Source organism: Ambystoma mexicanum, chromosome 11 (assembly GCF_040938575.1).
Source record: "Ambystoma mexicanum isolate Mex_15411 chromosome 11, UKY_AmexF1_1, whole genome shotgun sequence".
Taxonomy (NCBI): domain Eukaryota; kingdom Metazoa; phylum Chordata; class Amphibia; order Caudata; family Ambystomatidae; genus Ambystoma; species Ambystoma mexicanum.
Window position 1 is genome coordinate 427,700,080 of NC_090934.1, and position 16,324 is coordinate 427,716,403.

Below are 16,324 nucleotides of genomic sequence, written 5' to 3' on the forward strand. Positions count from 1 at the left end.
GGGCATCTTCGGGAGGCAGTGGAGAGCCTGATCCAATCCTCAGCACCAGTTTGAGCTCTACCAGGAACATAGTGACCTGCTCTTCTCCCTTTTCTTAGTTCAACAAGACAATCACAGTGATGCTTAATGTAAGAACTTAATCCTGCAACAGATCTAAATGGGGCAATCCTATGTGTGCAAGCAAGTGAGCGTACAGGATATTCTGGCTTTCTGGGGCCGTTTCATCTGCGAAAGGAGAGTCTTGAGGAAATGGAAATACCCACCAAACCCTAGAATGGTACATGGTTCGAGAACCTCATTGGTTTGGCAAATCTGGAACAACATAGCTGGTTAAGGGTCCAGAGCCTTTGTATCAGCTACTAATATGGCCATACATGTCAGGCACCAGGTGCACCTACCACCCCGTTCTCTGTGTTGTTCTTTAGAATGTCAATTTAACCAGAGGTGTATTCACCGGGCACAAGTAAGCACACGGAGAAACACATATGAAGATGTAATCTGAACAAGCTATTGCTGATTTGACTTGAGAACCTTGTTATAGTTTTGTGATCATTGGTATTTTTTAAAGTAAATGACAGTGAATGTTAGGTTAATTTACAAAATTATATTTAAAAAAAAGAACGATTTGGCCTAGTTTCCTTTTCTTGGACATGAATTCTGAAGTTCAGTACCTGACCACAGTAGAGCTGCTCGCAATGCAGCATTCCTTTGCCATTGCTGGATCATAAGAGATACCTAATTTACCGTCCCTACAACCCCAAATTCCCTCATTTGACTGGTATGAGCATTCAAAGGGTTATATGGGAAAATCTTCAAAATAACAAGATCAAAAGGATAAGTGAAAAAAGTCAAACAAATTATGCAATTGATAACTAGTTCATTAGAAGTACAATAACATCGATAATGTAATAGCAAACAAGCTGTTGCATGATTGGGCTTTAAAACACATATTGGGCCAACTAATGCCTACCATGCTTACCACTACCATATCTGTACCTACTATAGGCCACTTCCTAAAAGGAGCAAAGTGGGTAAAAGTCCCTGTGACCCGTCTACACTCCCCTGTTCCTTACCTGACCACATTGTTCATGGTTTCCTCAGCAGTCTTTCACCACACCCCTGCAATTCAACTTAGTCTGCATTTTCACATTCTAGACTTTGGGCCTCATTATGAGTCTGGCGGTAAAACCGCCTGGTTACCGCCGGACTCCTATTACCATTCCGCCTCCGTGATTCCCGGAATTACCGGGGCGTTACAACCCCGGTTTTCCGGGAATCACGGAGGCGGAATTGTTAATCCCCATTCCCATCGAGTCCTCTGGGACTCGATGGGAATGGGGATCATGGAAACACCGGCAGCATCTCGTAATGCTGCCGGTGTTTCCTCGTCTGCCTGCAGGCGGGCGGTGCTAAACCCGCCAGGTCAGACCCGCCGGGTACATCACCTCCCACCTGCAGGAGTCGGGATCAGGCGGTCCGGAAACAACGGTGGCGGCGGGTTTACCGCCACCGTTATTTCCGGACCGCCTGAGTTATAAAGAGGCCCTTTGTGTTTTCTAGATTTTTCATTCAATATTTTTTAGCATTCCTTTTCATTCTATATTTTCAGTAATTACTGTGAACATTCCTGTCCAGCTGGAGGCGAGGAAGCAGTAGTGGAAGGGGTGCGGGGAGCCGGGGAGGGGTGGTCTTGCGCTCCCCATGTTGGACGGCAGCAACAGCTTTGGGCAACATGTGTTCCACATTGCTATGGTCTCTGAGGGGATTAAGTATAAAGCAACGCAAACATGGAATCGCAGTGAAACTTCAAAGAGGGCTGAACTGGGTTCATGCAATCAAGATCCAGGGACACGGAGTGCCCAAGGAGTGATCCTCGTGCCAGAGGGATCCAAATCAACAGTTGAGTGTCTTATTGTGAACTTTAAAACATTACAGGAACTGAAAAAGAAAACACGTGTTGCCTAAGCACCTCCTTTGGAGCGTTCAGAATAAAGTCACAGCACAGCCAGTGGGTCTCTCTGTAACACACTTTACTTGCTCGCATTGCAGGGGTAGTGTCTAGACAGACTCCTATGCACATTTAGTGAGCCACTGGACTAGCAGAACAGGCTCTGGCCAAGACATCCGTGGGTACAACCCATGGTTCTGTGAAGGATTCAAACTCCGATAGGGCTTTTGCTAATCTCACATTCAAGGCTTGGGTTAGCAGAAGGGAAGAAGACGAAGACTTGAGCAACAGACACTGACCTGAAGACTGCTCGATGCGTCTGCTCTCTCTCCTCCCCATTGATGATGCAAGAGAAGAGGCCAAATGACTCTGCACCTGGGTCAAGAAGAAAAGGAAATGTAAGTAGCAGACACAGCAGATAACGCACAGGCTGGGATGGGTAGGGTTTTGTGGAGCACTTGGCAACTATACAGAGGGAGGCTACCCTGAACTCCAAGTTCATGCCCAGTTGGATGCAGGTAATATGTTCAAGAAAAATATACAATTGTGTATGTAACTAGAGGTACACCCATACTATGTCCAGCAATTCAGTGCAAAAGTATACCTAACCACACACTCAGACCTATTATACCCAACCATTGCAATGTAATGGATGATGCACAAGTGCTTCTCCTTAACGGTACCAGTGATCTCACCCGTGCATATTGGCCACATGGTCGTCTCGGGAGGATAGCTCAGGGGCAACGTGCTTACCTTGGAATCAAGACGACACGGAGCAACACAGGATCAATCCCCAGGTCCGTGTTTAGAAACCTCTGGGTATTAAGCGCATTATAAATAACCTATCATATCATATGGTCATCTGTGGAATGTCCAACTATCCCATCCAAATCGTTTGCACAGAACACACTGTAGTTTGTAGTATGCCTCCAATTCCAATTCAGTGTTGAAGGGATGAACCAATGCTCATCCTTCAGAGGTACATAGACCAATAGCGTATCTCTACTATCAACCCCAGCAAAATCCTATTTAAGATCTCTCTCTCTCGCTCTCTCTCTCTCTCTCTCTCTCTCATATGAAAAATGTATCTAGAGCACACATTCTTTATCATTATCCCTAACAAGTCCATCCATATTTGTGCACGTAGACCACACATTCAAAGGTTTAGCCAAAACCTGATCCAATATTAGAGTAAGAAATTGGCTTCTACTGTCTACAGTTGGTCTTGTGGGCGACTCCTATTATATCCCTTGAGTCATGTGCATTTTACATATAATCTGAATGTCACTCTTCTTAAATGGTGTCGCAATTCCTCGGAATTATCGGTATTCAGCCTATACCGTGAAATTATAACATACAAGAAGGAATAACTCCGTGAGTCTGCGCCAATCCGTTATCACACACTTTGTGTTTTATTCAATCCAAAGTTACATTAAACAAAATAAGGCTTTATTTAGCTGAAACACGTGTCAACACAAAGGGCATTCTTATAACACAAAGGGCATTCTTATTTTTGTTTAACTCAACCATAGATGACCAGAATAGCATCCTTATTTTGTTTAATGTAACTTTGGATTGAATAAAACACAAAGTGTGTGATAACGGATTGGCGCAGACTCACAGAGTTATTCCTTCTTGTAACTGATCCAATATTATACATAGACTAAAGGATCCCAGCCCAATGGTCTACATAGACCACACACTCACAAACCGCATGCTCAACCATTGAATAGTCGCGAATGCAGACCACATGTTTTTCCTTTGTTAAATTCTCCATGTGAATAGAAAGGGTCTTTTTTAAGATTCAAAACTTCATATTCCACCAGTAGACGGACCAGTATTGGTCAAGTTGATGATGAAGTCTAGGCCACATTATAGTTGTAGTCTGGGTTATCTGTCCTGGACTCAGCAAAGCCAACACTGGCTACATGAGCCATACAGACTTAAGGCGACATGCTGTGCATTACAACATTGGATGGTAGAGAAACCCCCTGCCTAGAAGACAAATAAAACAAACATATGTTGCCAAAAGCCCCCAACTTTAGCCAATAACGCCTGGCTGCAGTGAAGTGAAGACCAGTCATTCCTATTTCCCGTTATGACGAATGATCCTGCCTGATGACATCCAGAAGAGCTCTAAAATCCCACCTGTTCATCTGACCAACGTTTAGCTTCAAACCTTAAATCACTGACTGCTAACTGAACAGGCTCTAGAGGTGAATTGCCTGTAAAATGTACCTTATCACATTCGGAATCACTCACGAGTATCACAAACACCCAATCAGCTATTCACAGGTAGAGGCGAGTCAAAGATATTATTGGAGAAGCAACAAACCAACCATCACAATATAAAATAGATTAGTGGATAAAGAACTCAATGTCCCGGTTACACAGGAATTCCGCCGAAGTCTTTTACTTTGCCGGAATCCCACCCAAAAAACACATCGATTTTATTCCATTTTTTTTTTAAACAAATTGGGGGGCAGAGGGGTTCCTCCCAAACCCCCACTTTTCCTATGCTAGTCCCCCTGCCCTAAGCCCCTCCCACCCATTTTAACCCCTTATCCCCACCCCCTTTATTTTTCAATGTGTTTTTGTCTGCGGAATTCCAGTGAAGTAAAAGAAGTTGGTGGAATTCCTGTCGGCAAAACGACGGGATACGCCAGGCCCATTAATTTTAAAGGAAGCCTTTTTTTAAACATGATCTACATCATACCCACACAAAAGCGATAGAAACCCAAGCAGAGGAAATACAAGTAACTATCCAATAAGACTTTAGGTTCCACCCGTTACAATAAAGGTGTGTTCAAAGGTCGCTGTTTGGAGAAAAAGCTACATTATTTTTGTGCCCTTTTTAGCAAGAAAAAGTATGAGGGTTGATGCCCATGTGAACCAATGGGCACGTAATTTCACACTTCAACACTTTCAGAGCTAGTATAGTTCAAAGATCTATTAATCCATTTGTCAGGACCTGCAGAGTCTTTCATGAGATAGCTTGGTTTGCATTATCCAGAGATGGTTCAATTCATTTCTCAAGATATTTAGTCTCGTAGTATTAGTTCATGCTGTATGCAGATATGGAGTTATACTTTTAGATTGTATCCTTTTTCCCACATTAGAGGAAGTTTTTCTTCTATACTTGCTTGTTTGGTCACACAAAGGTACTTTTCCTCATTTCCTAAATGGCAGTGTTTTGTTTCAGTAGTCAGTACATGCTTGTTGTGCCGCACATAGCGGTTTTACTCTGTGTCGCCAACACACAGTGTTACTCCTTAGAATGTGACTTGAGTGCTTTAACTTCCTACTGAGACTCTGACTCTGTAGACCTTCCATGATTGGCCTGTTTTCCTTAAGGTCAGTATTGCTTCAGGATGGACTCGGTTTCCCAGCGTGTACCACTGGAATGTGGTGCTTCACCATTCAGTTAGTTCCCACCTGCACAACCCGCGTCAAGTGTATGTGTCATCTCCTTGCTATAGGAGGCAGATGTGTTATCTTTGGATTTTGTACCTCCTCTAGCTCAATGTCTTCTGAGACAAAGTCACATTGCAGTAACTAGTGATTTCACCGCATCGCAAAATTTCGACTTTGAAAAAGCCAAATTTGAAATGCTGCTGCGGTGAAATCACGCATGATTTCAGATGCATTCCCCTAACCCACACCCCACCCACCACCCTACTTAACTGTTGGCGGCACAACTCATTGTGTGCCGCCGATTCCCCCATCCCCATGGCACGCCGGTTCCCTTTACTTACATGGTTGGGAACCGGCACAGCAGGGTCATCTTTTTTTTGTACAACTTTATGTACATGAAGCGTGGGACACCCCCACAATCCCCGGTACCATTGTAGCAAAAAAGGGTGCGCGGGACACCACTGCTGTCCTTGTCCACTACAATGGTAACGTATGGTGAATTCGATCGAATTTTTCGGCTTCACAAAATTTTCGTGCAGCCGAAATGCAATCAAATCTATCATATTTTTGTTTCGGGATTTTTGGGCAATATCACATTGCATGGGTCGCCTATGGAATGCGGCACTCTGGGGGCAGTGGAGCCTACAAGCTACGTGAAGTGCCGTCTATTGGGAGAATGCAGTGGGTCCGCCAAAGTACTTCCACCCTCCTCAAACCCTTAAGCCTCATAACCGGTATATTTGCCTCAAAGTCTGTGACAGAAGTGTAGCAAAAGAGTAGTGGAACTGTGACTCCGGCGGGGGACAGAGTAGGAAGAAAGCGAGATTTTTCAAGGGTTGTAGTCATGCTGGTTGACACCTAATTGAGTTGAAACAGATTTAAGTTTAGTTGTAACTGATATCTGGTGGTAAAATGGAGACTTGTAATTTAACTTCACAAAAAACTGTTCTGGAATGGTGAAAATGGTTGCAAAAAGTGGTGGAACTGTTAACAGTAAAAATGAAAAGTAGTGGAAAACTGCTCCCGACCGTTCCTGCTCACGTCAGCCGCTGCTGAAAACCCTACCTTCTAGCCAGGGGAAGGGGAGAGTGGATGACGTTAAGGTGCTTACCAAATCAAATCATTCCCACAGTTCACCACCAGAACCAGGAAAGCCACATATCCGGACCCTAGGATGGGCACAGTAGTCTCCTATGAATGATTGAGGGCAGGCAAAGAGGTAGACGAGCTTGCATGCGAGACCCCAGTTTCCACAGTGAGACACCAGCATGCGCAAGGGCTGGCTCGTGAAAAGTAACACTAACACATTACCTGTTTGAAACTGTTGAGTGGTGCATGCAGGCACCAGCATTTAATGGGGTCATGGAGCTGCTGAGTCAGGCACTTATGCCGTTAAGCCCGGTTACATGTCTTTCCATCAAAATGTTTCCATGAAGGCTATGTTCCATGGAATCTTTTTCATTGAAAGGTGTTTCATCGAATTGCCATACATAAAGTGCAAAGGGTTTATGCATCGAGACCCTTTCATCGAATAGGGTTTCGTTATATAAACACTTTACATTTTTTGCATGGAAAGTCGGTGAAACATGCATTACATAGCCTGCGGTAGTGGCCATGTAGTTATGGTTAAGTTGCTAAATCCATAGAAAGAGCACTTTTTGGGTGGCTTAGAGCTTCGCTCCCCCTGGACGAATCCAAGCCAAACTTTGCAGAAAAAGTATATGCCCCACTTTGAATTTTATTGCAAAGTTTGGTGAGGTTTGGTCAAGGGGGGGCAAAGTTATAGGGGGTGCCAAAATTATTTTTTTTCCCATAGACATAATGGGAAAACACTTTGCTCACGCCTACAGCCCAAACCGCTGGACAGATTTTCACCAAATTTGCAGCAGGAGTGGCGGTTTTGTCCCGAAAGCGTGCCTTTGATAATTTGGTGTAAATCCATCCAGTAGTTTTTTTTAAAGACCAAAACGTAAGGCAAAAAAATTACTGATATCTATGTCTGGTCCGCAGACTCACTTTCCAGTTTGGTCCACGGACTGGCCTCTAATTGGCCCAGCACATTTGCGGACTTTTGCGTGGTCCACGGACATCGGAATATTGGGTGGTGAGAAAATGTGAAATGGGCCGATTTCCGCGAAACGCCCGCCATGTTGGATTCGCAGACTTTTTTGGGGTCCGTGGACAGTGTGGCGAAAACATTTAAAAAAAGCAACATTGCACTTGTCAAAATCAACAATCTCTGGGGAGGTGGGGGGATGAGGAAGGGATGGGATGGGATATGGCCATAGGAAGCCAAAACGGGTTGTTTCACCCCCGACAGTCCGCAAACACTCCAGATGTCCTGGGGCAGTCCTGTGGTGACCGCGGACGCTTCAGATGTCCTAGGGATCTGTACCTATTTCTGCATTACAGGGTTGGGGAAAAGCAGTTTTTGGATGGCTTATAACTTTTGCGCCACTCAATGAAACTGCATGTAATTTTGCAATTTTATTCTAGACCTAATCCTGAATGGTTTTGCAAGGTATTGTGGGATTCTGTCAAGAGGGGGCAAAATTAGAGGGGGGATCCCAAAATATTTTAAAGGCATATAAATGTGGTGTCATTTGATGAATCTGCACAACATTTGGAAAAACGATTTTGGATCTAGATATAAATGGTTTTCTAAAGTTTGGTGGGATTTTCTCAAGAGGGGCGAAATTAGAGAGGGGGTCTCAACATTTTTAGATGGCTCATAACTTTGTTGCTATTTGACGAATGTGAAGATTATAGACCCAACCTTCAATGGTTGTATAAAGACTGAATGGATTTTGTCAAGTGGGGGCTAAATTATATGACTATTGCATGTACATACATTTTGACGCTTTTGAAAAAATAAAACATGGGCGGATTTTGAGCAAACTTGTGAGGAGCATTGGGAAGGACATTAAAGCATGGTTTTGCAAATGTGCCTGTGTTTTATTTTTTGACAAGTGTCATAATGTAGGTACAAAAAATATTCATATACCTTTGGTGACTGAGGTATAGCCTGTGGCCGTGGGCAGTAGCCAGATTGTCTGGGTCATGGCATAAGGTCATTATGCAGACAATCTAGCTACTGGCCATGACCGTCAGGGACATATAATGGTGTTAAAGTGGCCATGTCCACCTGGGATCGACTTTGTGGTAAAGTTATTCGAAAGTAGGATAGGTTTGAAAGGGAAACAAAATGTGCTTGTGGTAATATGGTCATAGGGTTCTGCAGGCTGCTATAGAAAGGGGAGAGTGGCTCTGTACGGAGCACCGCCTTCTCTTTCCAAGGTGGCAATCTTGGAAAAGCATCCCGCTGTAGGAAGAAAATTCTTTAGCACCCCAGGTTCCCGCTTTGTGCATTTCACTTTGGTATCTTAAGCCTTTGGTACACCCCCAACAGTGGTAAAGAACTGCCACACCCATGATTCTCTCTGGATGCTAGAGGTAGGCACTTCCTCTACCTCATCTTCTTGGTCCTCTTCATTGTCTTTGGAAGTAATGCACTTTTTCTGTTATGTAGGTCTTCCAGCTGGTGGTGGTGGTGGCTCTTGGGGAAGAGGGAGGGCAATATCTGATGCCATTTTTAAGAGAAATAGCAGTTTTAATATTCTTCCAAATATGTGTTTTGCACTAGATTGTTAATGGATAATGAGTACGTATAGGTGTAGGAGCTGTGCAAGGGTACATTTTGAGCTTGAAAGTTCCTAGATCAGTCGGAAAATGCAGTTCTAAACTGTCTTCCAAGCATGGACCCGATTCCGAAGTGCGGACGCCTTCGCAGACATGTCATCATGCTGCGTGCGAGTGCATGGTCATATGGCACTGACCGGAAGGTCTGTGATGATATCAGAAGTTTGTGGACGTCGACAGATGCAAAAACAGTGGAGAAAGTTGCAAAAAGTGTAAAGAAGACTTAAAAATGATGCTAGAAAGTGGGATATGGCAGAGTTTTAAGGTGAAACATAGTAAATTGGACAGAAGTGTTGCTATATTGGGGTGAGTATGATATTAATAAGTTGTAGGAAAATAGCATGCACTGGTAAAAACCCATTAAATTCAGTGAAAAAACTTTGTTAGTGCAGCTGAACCATAAAGTAATTTTAACAAAGTTCTTTCATTGAATAACATTATAACGTTTCAGGGAGCTTTGCAGTGCTGAAATCGATTCAATACAGATGCAATGTATTTCAGCACTGGACAGCTCCCCAACTTGTGTAGTATGCACTTATTTTATTTTTTATGGGGTGGGGGTCCCCCCACACCTCCAATACAATAAAGGTCCCCAGTCCTAGAAAATAAAAGTGCACACTACACAAGTCAGAGGGAGCTGTCCAGTGCTGAAATCTATAATGTATTTCAGCGCTGGACAGCTCCCTCTAACTTGTGTAGTGTTTATTTTTTATTGGGGGGGTTCCCCCCAATCCTCCATTCTCAAAATGTAACCCTTTCCTCAACCCATTGAATTTCCAACCCAAACATCCATACATCTATTTTAATGGTATGTTTCAGTTGGAAATTCAATGAAAAAAAATTCAAGGTATCTGCTTTTCGATGGAAAACCATTTCAATGAATATATTTTCCATGGATAATGATTCGATGGAAATTATTTCGATGGAATAGACTGCATACCGTTAAGGCTAGGCTGGCCTGCAGAGACAATGAGTTATGACAGAAGGGGAGAGGGCAGAACAGGAAAGCACACCCGAGCGGGTTAATGGGAAAATCAAAGCTGAATAGGCATTGGAAGAAGAGGATTAGTGAACCACCAATTAGAGGCATTATTTGACCGGTGCCTTCTTCAAATCAGGGCAAATTCAGTGTTACAATATCACACAGTACATTGTCTTCTGTCTGTGTTTGCTTGGGTTGTTGTGTTCTTTTGTCTTTTATTGTCTGCAAATCCTGGGTTAATCCCACCTGCAAATTATTTGATCTCGTCCGTTCGCATCGACGTTCCGATTCTAATCTAGGATCGGATAACCGACATGAACGGTCAAGATCAGATACTTTGCCGGTGGGATTTGATGAAGGCACAGGTCGTGCCGAAACACGTGTCTCACAAAGGGCCCTCCTATGGGAGTTCACAAATACAATCACAAAGGGCCCTCATACGGGAGTTCATAAATACAAATGAATAAAACCAGATAAGGTCTTGAATTATTTGTGGCACAGTTATTGTGTGAAACAGAGAATCAATACTATGTTCACACCCAGCATCTCTTGATGGTGAAGCACACCTAGAGTGAACCACCCACATAGTCCATAAAACCATCAACAACGCAACTACACCAAGATACTGGATTATCTTACTGTCACGCCTTCCTCAAGGCACTCAGTTACCCCTAGCAGCTCCCTTGGCACGCCTTCTCCCTTGTACCCAGTTACCCCAGGCAGCCCCCCTGACATCCATACACCTACCTGAAGTCTCCTGTGCACACCCAGTAGCGGCATCTTGATGTACGGCACTTCGGTTCTCCTGTTGCAGATGATTTACCAACGCATCATTTCCCTCGACCGTGGCGATTGTGGCCACAAAGGAAACTGCGGTTTCCATGGAAACGAAACCCAAGCAACAGTACAACTCGCAATATCCGAGCGTCATGGATCCGATCACGTGATCACGTAAAGCTCTGCTCACGTGATTGTAATCGTATGCTCATAAGGAAGCCGGTTCCATAGTGCAGTGCTTATCAGTGCTCTGCAGTTGCTATGCGCTTCCTTGACCTTGTTATCACGGATCTTTTGGAATTTTGAACCTTCGCTTACGCCCCTGGATTGCTTTTGCCTTACGACTGGATTGATCTGCCCTTTACTACTGATGACCACGGACTGTTAATCGGATTGCTCTTGTCTTCACCCTTATCTTTGATGTTTAGTTGCCGACCTCGGACTGCTTAACGGATTGCCTCTTCAGTGAACTTTGTGTACTATGGAAGTACCTCTTGCTGCCTTCTGTCCTCCTCTGTGTATTGGCAGAACCTTGTACCTTCCTGCTGGAACACGAAGCAGAATTCCTCCACAATATCTGCATGCCATCACCAACCTGCAGCTGCTGGGTTTGCCTTCCTGTCCTCTGGTATTCCTTGGCGTTTTACAACTGCACATCGGGGTTAGATTCCCCTCACCTCCTTCTAGGCACCCTACAACACCCACCTAGGTAGGTGCCCGTTGTGTCTTGCCCTGATCCATTGTTGCATGATAGGTTTCCTGTCACCTGTTTACTATTGTCCTTTCCTTGCAGCGGCCCGGTGTCCTGTGTTCCTGCTTTAGCTACCTGTGGCCCCAATAACCGGTCAGCGAGTTTATTAGTAATCTCTTTGACTGGTGCTTGGGGACGGAGGTTTTCATAGTCTACGTACCATGGACACTACTATGGATACTATCTAACGAGCGCACACGACCAAACCCACCATAACCTACACAACACACTAACACAAACACTACCACACATTCGAAGCACTGACTCTTACCCATACGGTTACAATACACAAGGCCTCTCGCACATACTACTACATGCAAAACGACATTCACTGATGTCAGTTCCTCCTGGTTCTGAACCTATCCGCTCACTCTATCCCCACTAACCTCCCCACCTCCCCGCTCTTGCAGAGCCACGGGAGGGCCTGGATACTGCCGCTGGGTGGTAGCATATACAGTACTGCGGTGTCCAAAAGGAGAGGACTGGTCAGGCACTGAGGCAATGGTAGTGGGCATGCACATGGGATGCCAGGCCACAAAAAGAAATCCATCCCAGGTAAAGTCTGAGTTACTCTGAACTAAGATGGCTGAGGATTGTTGTCAGTGCCTTTGAGACTAGCGAATACACGTTCAGCATGCAAGGACTGAAGTATGACCTGAGCAGTCATGTTGATATCTGCTGGAAAACATTTGCAGACAGCAGACTATATCACAGCCTTGCAATGTGGTGTCTCGATGCTGTCCCCCGGTGACTTTCCTTTAATTAGAGATGTCAAGGTGGAGTGTTTGTGAGGCTTCCATTTGCGCTGGTAAGGCATTTTGCTTAAGGCTGCTAGTGGAGGCGTCCACTGTAGTAAGTGACCTTGTAATGGGCATTCCAATTTTTTTTGTTGGCTCCGAGGGGATTGGCACAGCCCATCACATTGAATTTTAACATTGCACTATGTTGAACCCGCTCCATAGGAGAACTGCAGGAACTCTTCTTAAATTCACATTGGTGATTGAGAAGCTCTCGTCAGAGTACAATTAATCTTTGTTTATGTATAACAGAGATGAACACCATCAGCGGAGGCGTTCCCAACAAATGTGTCGTTTGCCTTGTGAGGTCAAGACCTGGGAAACCTCGAAATATACCCCAGAATCCCATCCTATGGTTTATGATTACATGTTCATTACTAGTATGCAGACATTCAATCTTAATGTTATAAAGGCTATATCGTTCAGTTATCCACCAAAATGCCTGACTAATGCTCCAAATGTTATTCATAGACTACACGCTCAACCATAGTTTGCTCAAAAAGGTCTTCTATTGGAGTACATAACCCAAAATGATGGTGCAGGGACTGGGAGTGCAGTTTGACGTGAGTCACACACAGATCATACGTACCGCCCATTGGTTAACCCAATCCCTAATGAGGTGGCTTGGAAACCCCAGCCAGCCCAAGATCACACAAATACCTTAAAAATGATGCAAATATTCTCCTACTCTAATGGTGAAACAATATCACATTCCCATTATAAGGTAAAGCCAAAGAGAACACTGCCACGCTAATGTTGAGCCAAAGAAAACAATTCTATCCAATGTGTGAGACATCAGCCATCCAGTCTCAGAGTTGGCCAAAACCTACAACACCTTAATGAAGCATAGATTAATCAATCTCCTGCCGAATGGTGAATTAAACACCACTCCAAGTGCCACACTGCAAGACAGCTCCCCCAGCATGTCCACATGTTCAACATAAAACCTAATAGTGTCACTCCACTACACGTTCTTTCTCCAAGGGCATCAAAATACCTAATTCCTGCAGCATTTAAAGTCCATTCTCTTAGTCAAAGGGCACGTAGCAGTCAAATACTTAACCTAGGTTGCCATGTATTTTTTCATTTATTGAAGAACTGGGTGCCATTTCAAACAGAAATGATGCATAAAGTAGCTGATAACAGAACGAGGCAGTCCTTTAAATAGGAGCAGGTTTGATTGAGTGGTCTATACCGGATAGTGGGCACATATACCAGGGACAAGGGCTGAAGGAGGGAATATTTTAAGCAATTTGGCATGGGGAGCCATACTGTGTGGTGACGGTAGAAATAGGTGGAGGGGGATCTGGAAAAGTAAAAAGGTGCAGGCTGCAATGTTAGGGATTGGTTGAGGGAAGCATGAGAGCAGAGGAGTAGATCAAAAAGTAGGCTTTCACAAGAGTAAAGATAAATGTTTTAGATGAGTGGCGTGTGAGGTGTGAGCAGATCTTTCTGGAATGCAAGGTGTGAGCAGATTTGTCTACTGTTTAAGAAGCTCAGTCTGGCTTTGGTGGCAGCGGTCAAAGAGAGTCATTAGTAGTTTAGAGCCATTTAATGGTTGAGGGCGTGCATCATCTTTGCCCCTTGGAATCCAAAGGGTACACAACAGGTCATATAGAGACAACACTTTTTGACACTACAGGCATAACGATAACACTCCGTGTCCAGATTGTGCGAAGATCAAACAATGTGATTTCTAGGACTGTCCAAAAAACAATCCAAGCCCAGTACCTCAGAGATTACACATATTTTGAGGACAAAATATTGTGGTATCAAATCCTCCGTGAGAATGGTATTTGGCACAATGCCTTTACAGTCAGCCATGCTGGCCTCATTTAGGGAGCATAATGCACCAGATGTGGCCTCCAGAATAAACTTGACAATTCTCTGGATCAGTATTCCACAACCACAAAATGCTGTATTGGTGGCTCAACTGATGGACATAATATTACTGATGAGGCATCCAGATTGAGTCGGGCGCAGTACCCCAAATGTGGCCTCCGCAACTGGACAATATTCCAGGTTTCATTTCAACAACTGAATACAACACGTCGGATGTGGCATCCGCAATTGCATGATACTCGAGATTTGGCTTCCACAACTAGACGAACACAAAACTGCAGATGAAAGCATCACACCATAGTGTCGAATTTTATATTCCAGATATGATCTACACAAGTGGGACTTATGCCAGCTGTGAGCTCACCAACTGGTTACAAAACACAAGATGTATTCACAACTGCACTAGATATTCCAGATGTGCACCCCACAACCTGAATTCTTAAGATGGGACAGCAACAATAGAGCACAATACCACACATGGGACTAATCCATTTGTGGCTGCCAAAAGTAAACAATGCTATACGTGTGGCCCACAGAACTGTATACAGGTGTATCGTTGTCACCCCTAGAAATGTACACACTTTCCAATGTGTGGCATTTCAGACTGGAATAAAATACCCTGGATACTTCCATGCAGCCTAAGAGTTTCCTCCCACTGTCAGTATGAAATAGAACTGTCTTGCTCTGCATGGGACTCCGGATCAATTTCTTAATCTGGATTCCACTGTCCCTCTTCTGATGCCAGACATTAATGTGTATTGTGTACAGCATATCCAACTCCTCCCTCCAACCTATCTCATGTGAGCCATGTTCAATGCACATAGCCCATCGACAATGATGCTTGCATCCATAGCCCAATCCTGGATACTGCGCTCACAGAAATATGGCTCCAACCACATATCTGCTCCAGCAAGCATGAGCCACCTTTGAACACAGTACACCACCAAATGTACAATGCAGCGGTGGGAATGGATGGAAAAGCAGCATTCCTATGATTTGACCAATAACATGCATGATGATTGGTGGTCCACGAAACGACAAACAGATCACTTGAATACTGTCTCATCAAATGCATCTTAAGATCAAGACCTAACTAGAGCTTAGTTTGTGTGGTAGTCGATCTGCTGCCCGAATTAAATTCCCACCACCTTCCAGACATTCATGACTTTGCACAGTACATCCTAATCATCTCCAACTGGGAGCTGATCCTTTGGGGAACCTGCTTCCAGTCAAGTAACTTGAGTAAATGAACAACTGTGGCATGACCCAGGTAGTTGGTGTCCAACACACTCGTTCACCATCTAAAACCTCCTACTCTCCTAGATCCTGAGATTTAGGTTATCATATGACTGCTTCTCTCCTTGCCAGATCATGATCTGGTCAACAATATACAAGGAGAGGTCAAATAAAATACAAGACTGCCACCTGTTAGGAGAGCATTGTTGCCAAGAAGGAAACATGAAACAGGACCTCCCGGAACTCCTTCACTCATTCTCTCCTGACAACCGAGGGCCATCCACCATGAACCACCATGAAAAACCTCATCCACTTTGAAAGAAAAATGTCATTTATCCCCCACATTGTATACCACTACCAACCCCCATAACCACAAATCCATCATCATTCATAGAAAGTAAAACAGGTTGAGAGAGGGCCCCAGTCTATACATAGCCTTTTTGACATTCATCTTAGAAACCACAACTTTTGTTTCCACATTTGTGCATATGATACCAATGAAACTGCATGAACGAACCCAAAGCAACACCAAATTACGCAACTGGAAACAAAGTAGACATCTCCTATACTGTCCCCAGAAATATTTCCCTCACTAGGGCTAGCCCGTTTAGAGTCACTTAAAACCACTGTAAATGTGACGCCTTTGTCACCTCGTCACCCCATGCGAACTTAGTGACTGAGTGTTGGTGAAAAAAAGGAGAACCATGGATATGGATACTCTTGGTTATTAAAGCCCTGTTTGCATTACAATAAGCGAAGCGTAAAGAGATATGACCGAAATGGAAACAAAGTGAACCATTTGCCTTCACTTACCTATATCTATGCGCACAGAAGTTTGAGAAAAGAACAGCTTCGGCTGTAATACCAAACGCTAAGGC

At 44.1% G+C, this 16,324-nt stretch overlaps 1 protein-coding gene across 3 annotated transcripts in view; it reads right to left on the reverse strand.

Annotated features, from left to right (window-relative positions):
* The window catches only part of MAPK8IP1 (mitogen-activated protein kinase 8 interacting protein 1), a 499,492-nt gene that overhangs the window by 86,484 nt on the left and 396,684 nt on the right, over positions 1-16,324 (reverse strand). For all 3 annotated transcript variants that reach the window (XM_069623253.1, XM_069623252.1, XM_069623254.1), the window contains exon 6: positions 2,248-2,323. In XM_069623253.1, the coding sequence (XP_069479354.1) occupies positions 2,248-2,323 (76 nt within the window). The remainder of the gene's footprint in view (positions 1-2,247; positions 2,324-16,324) is intronic.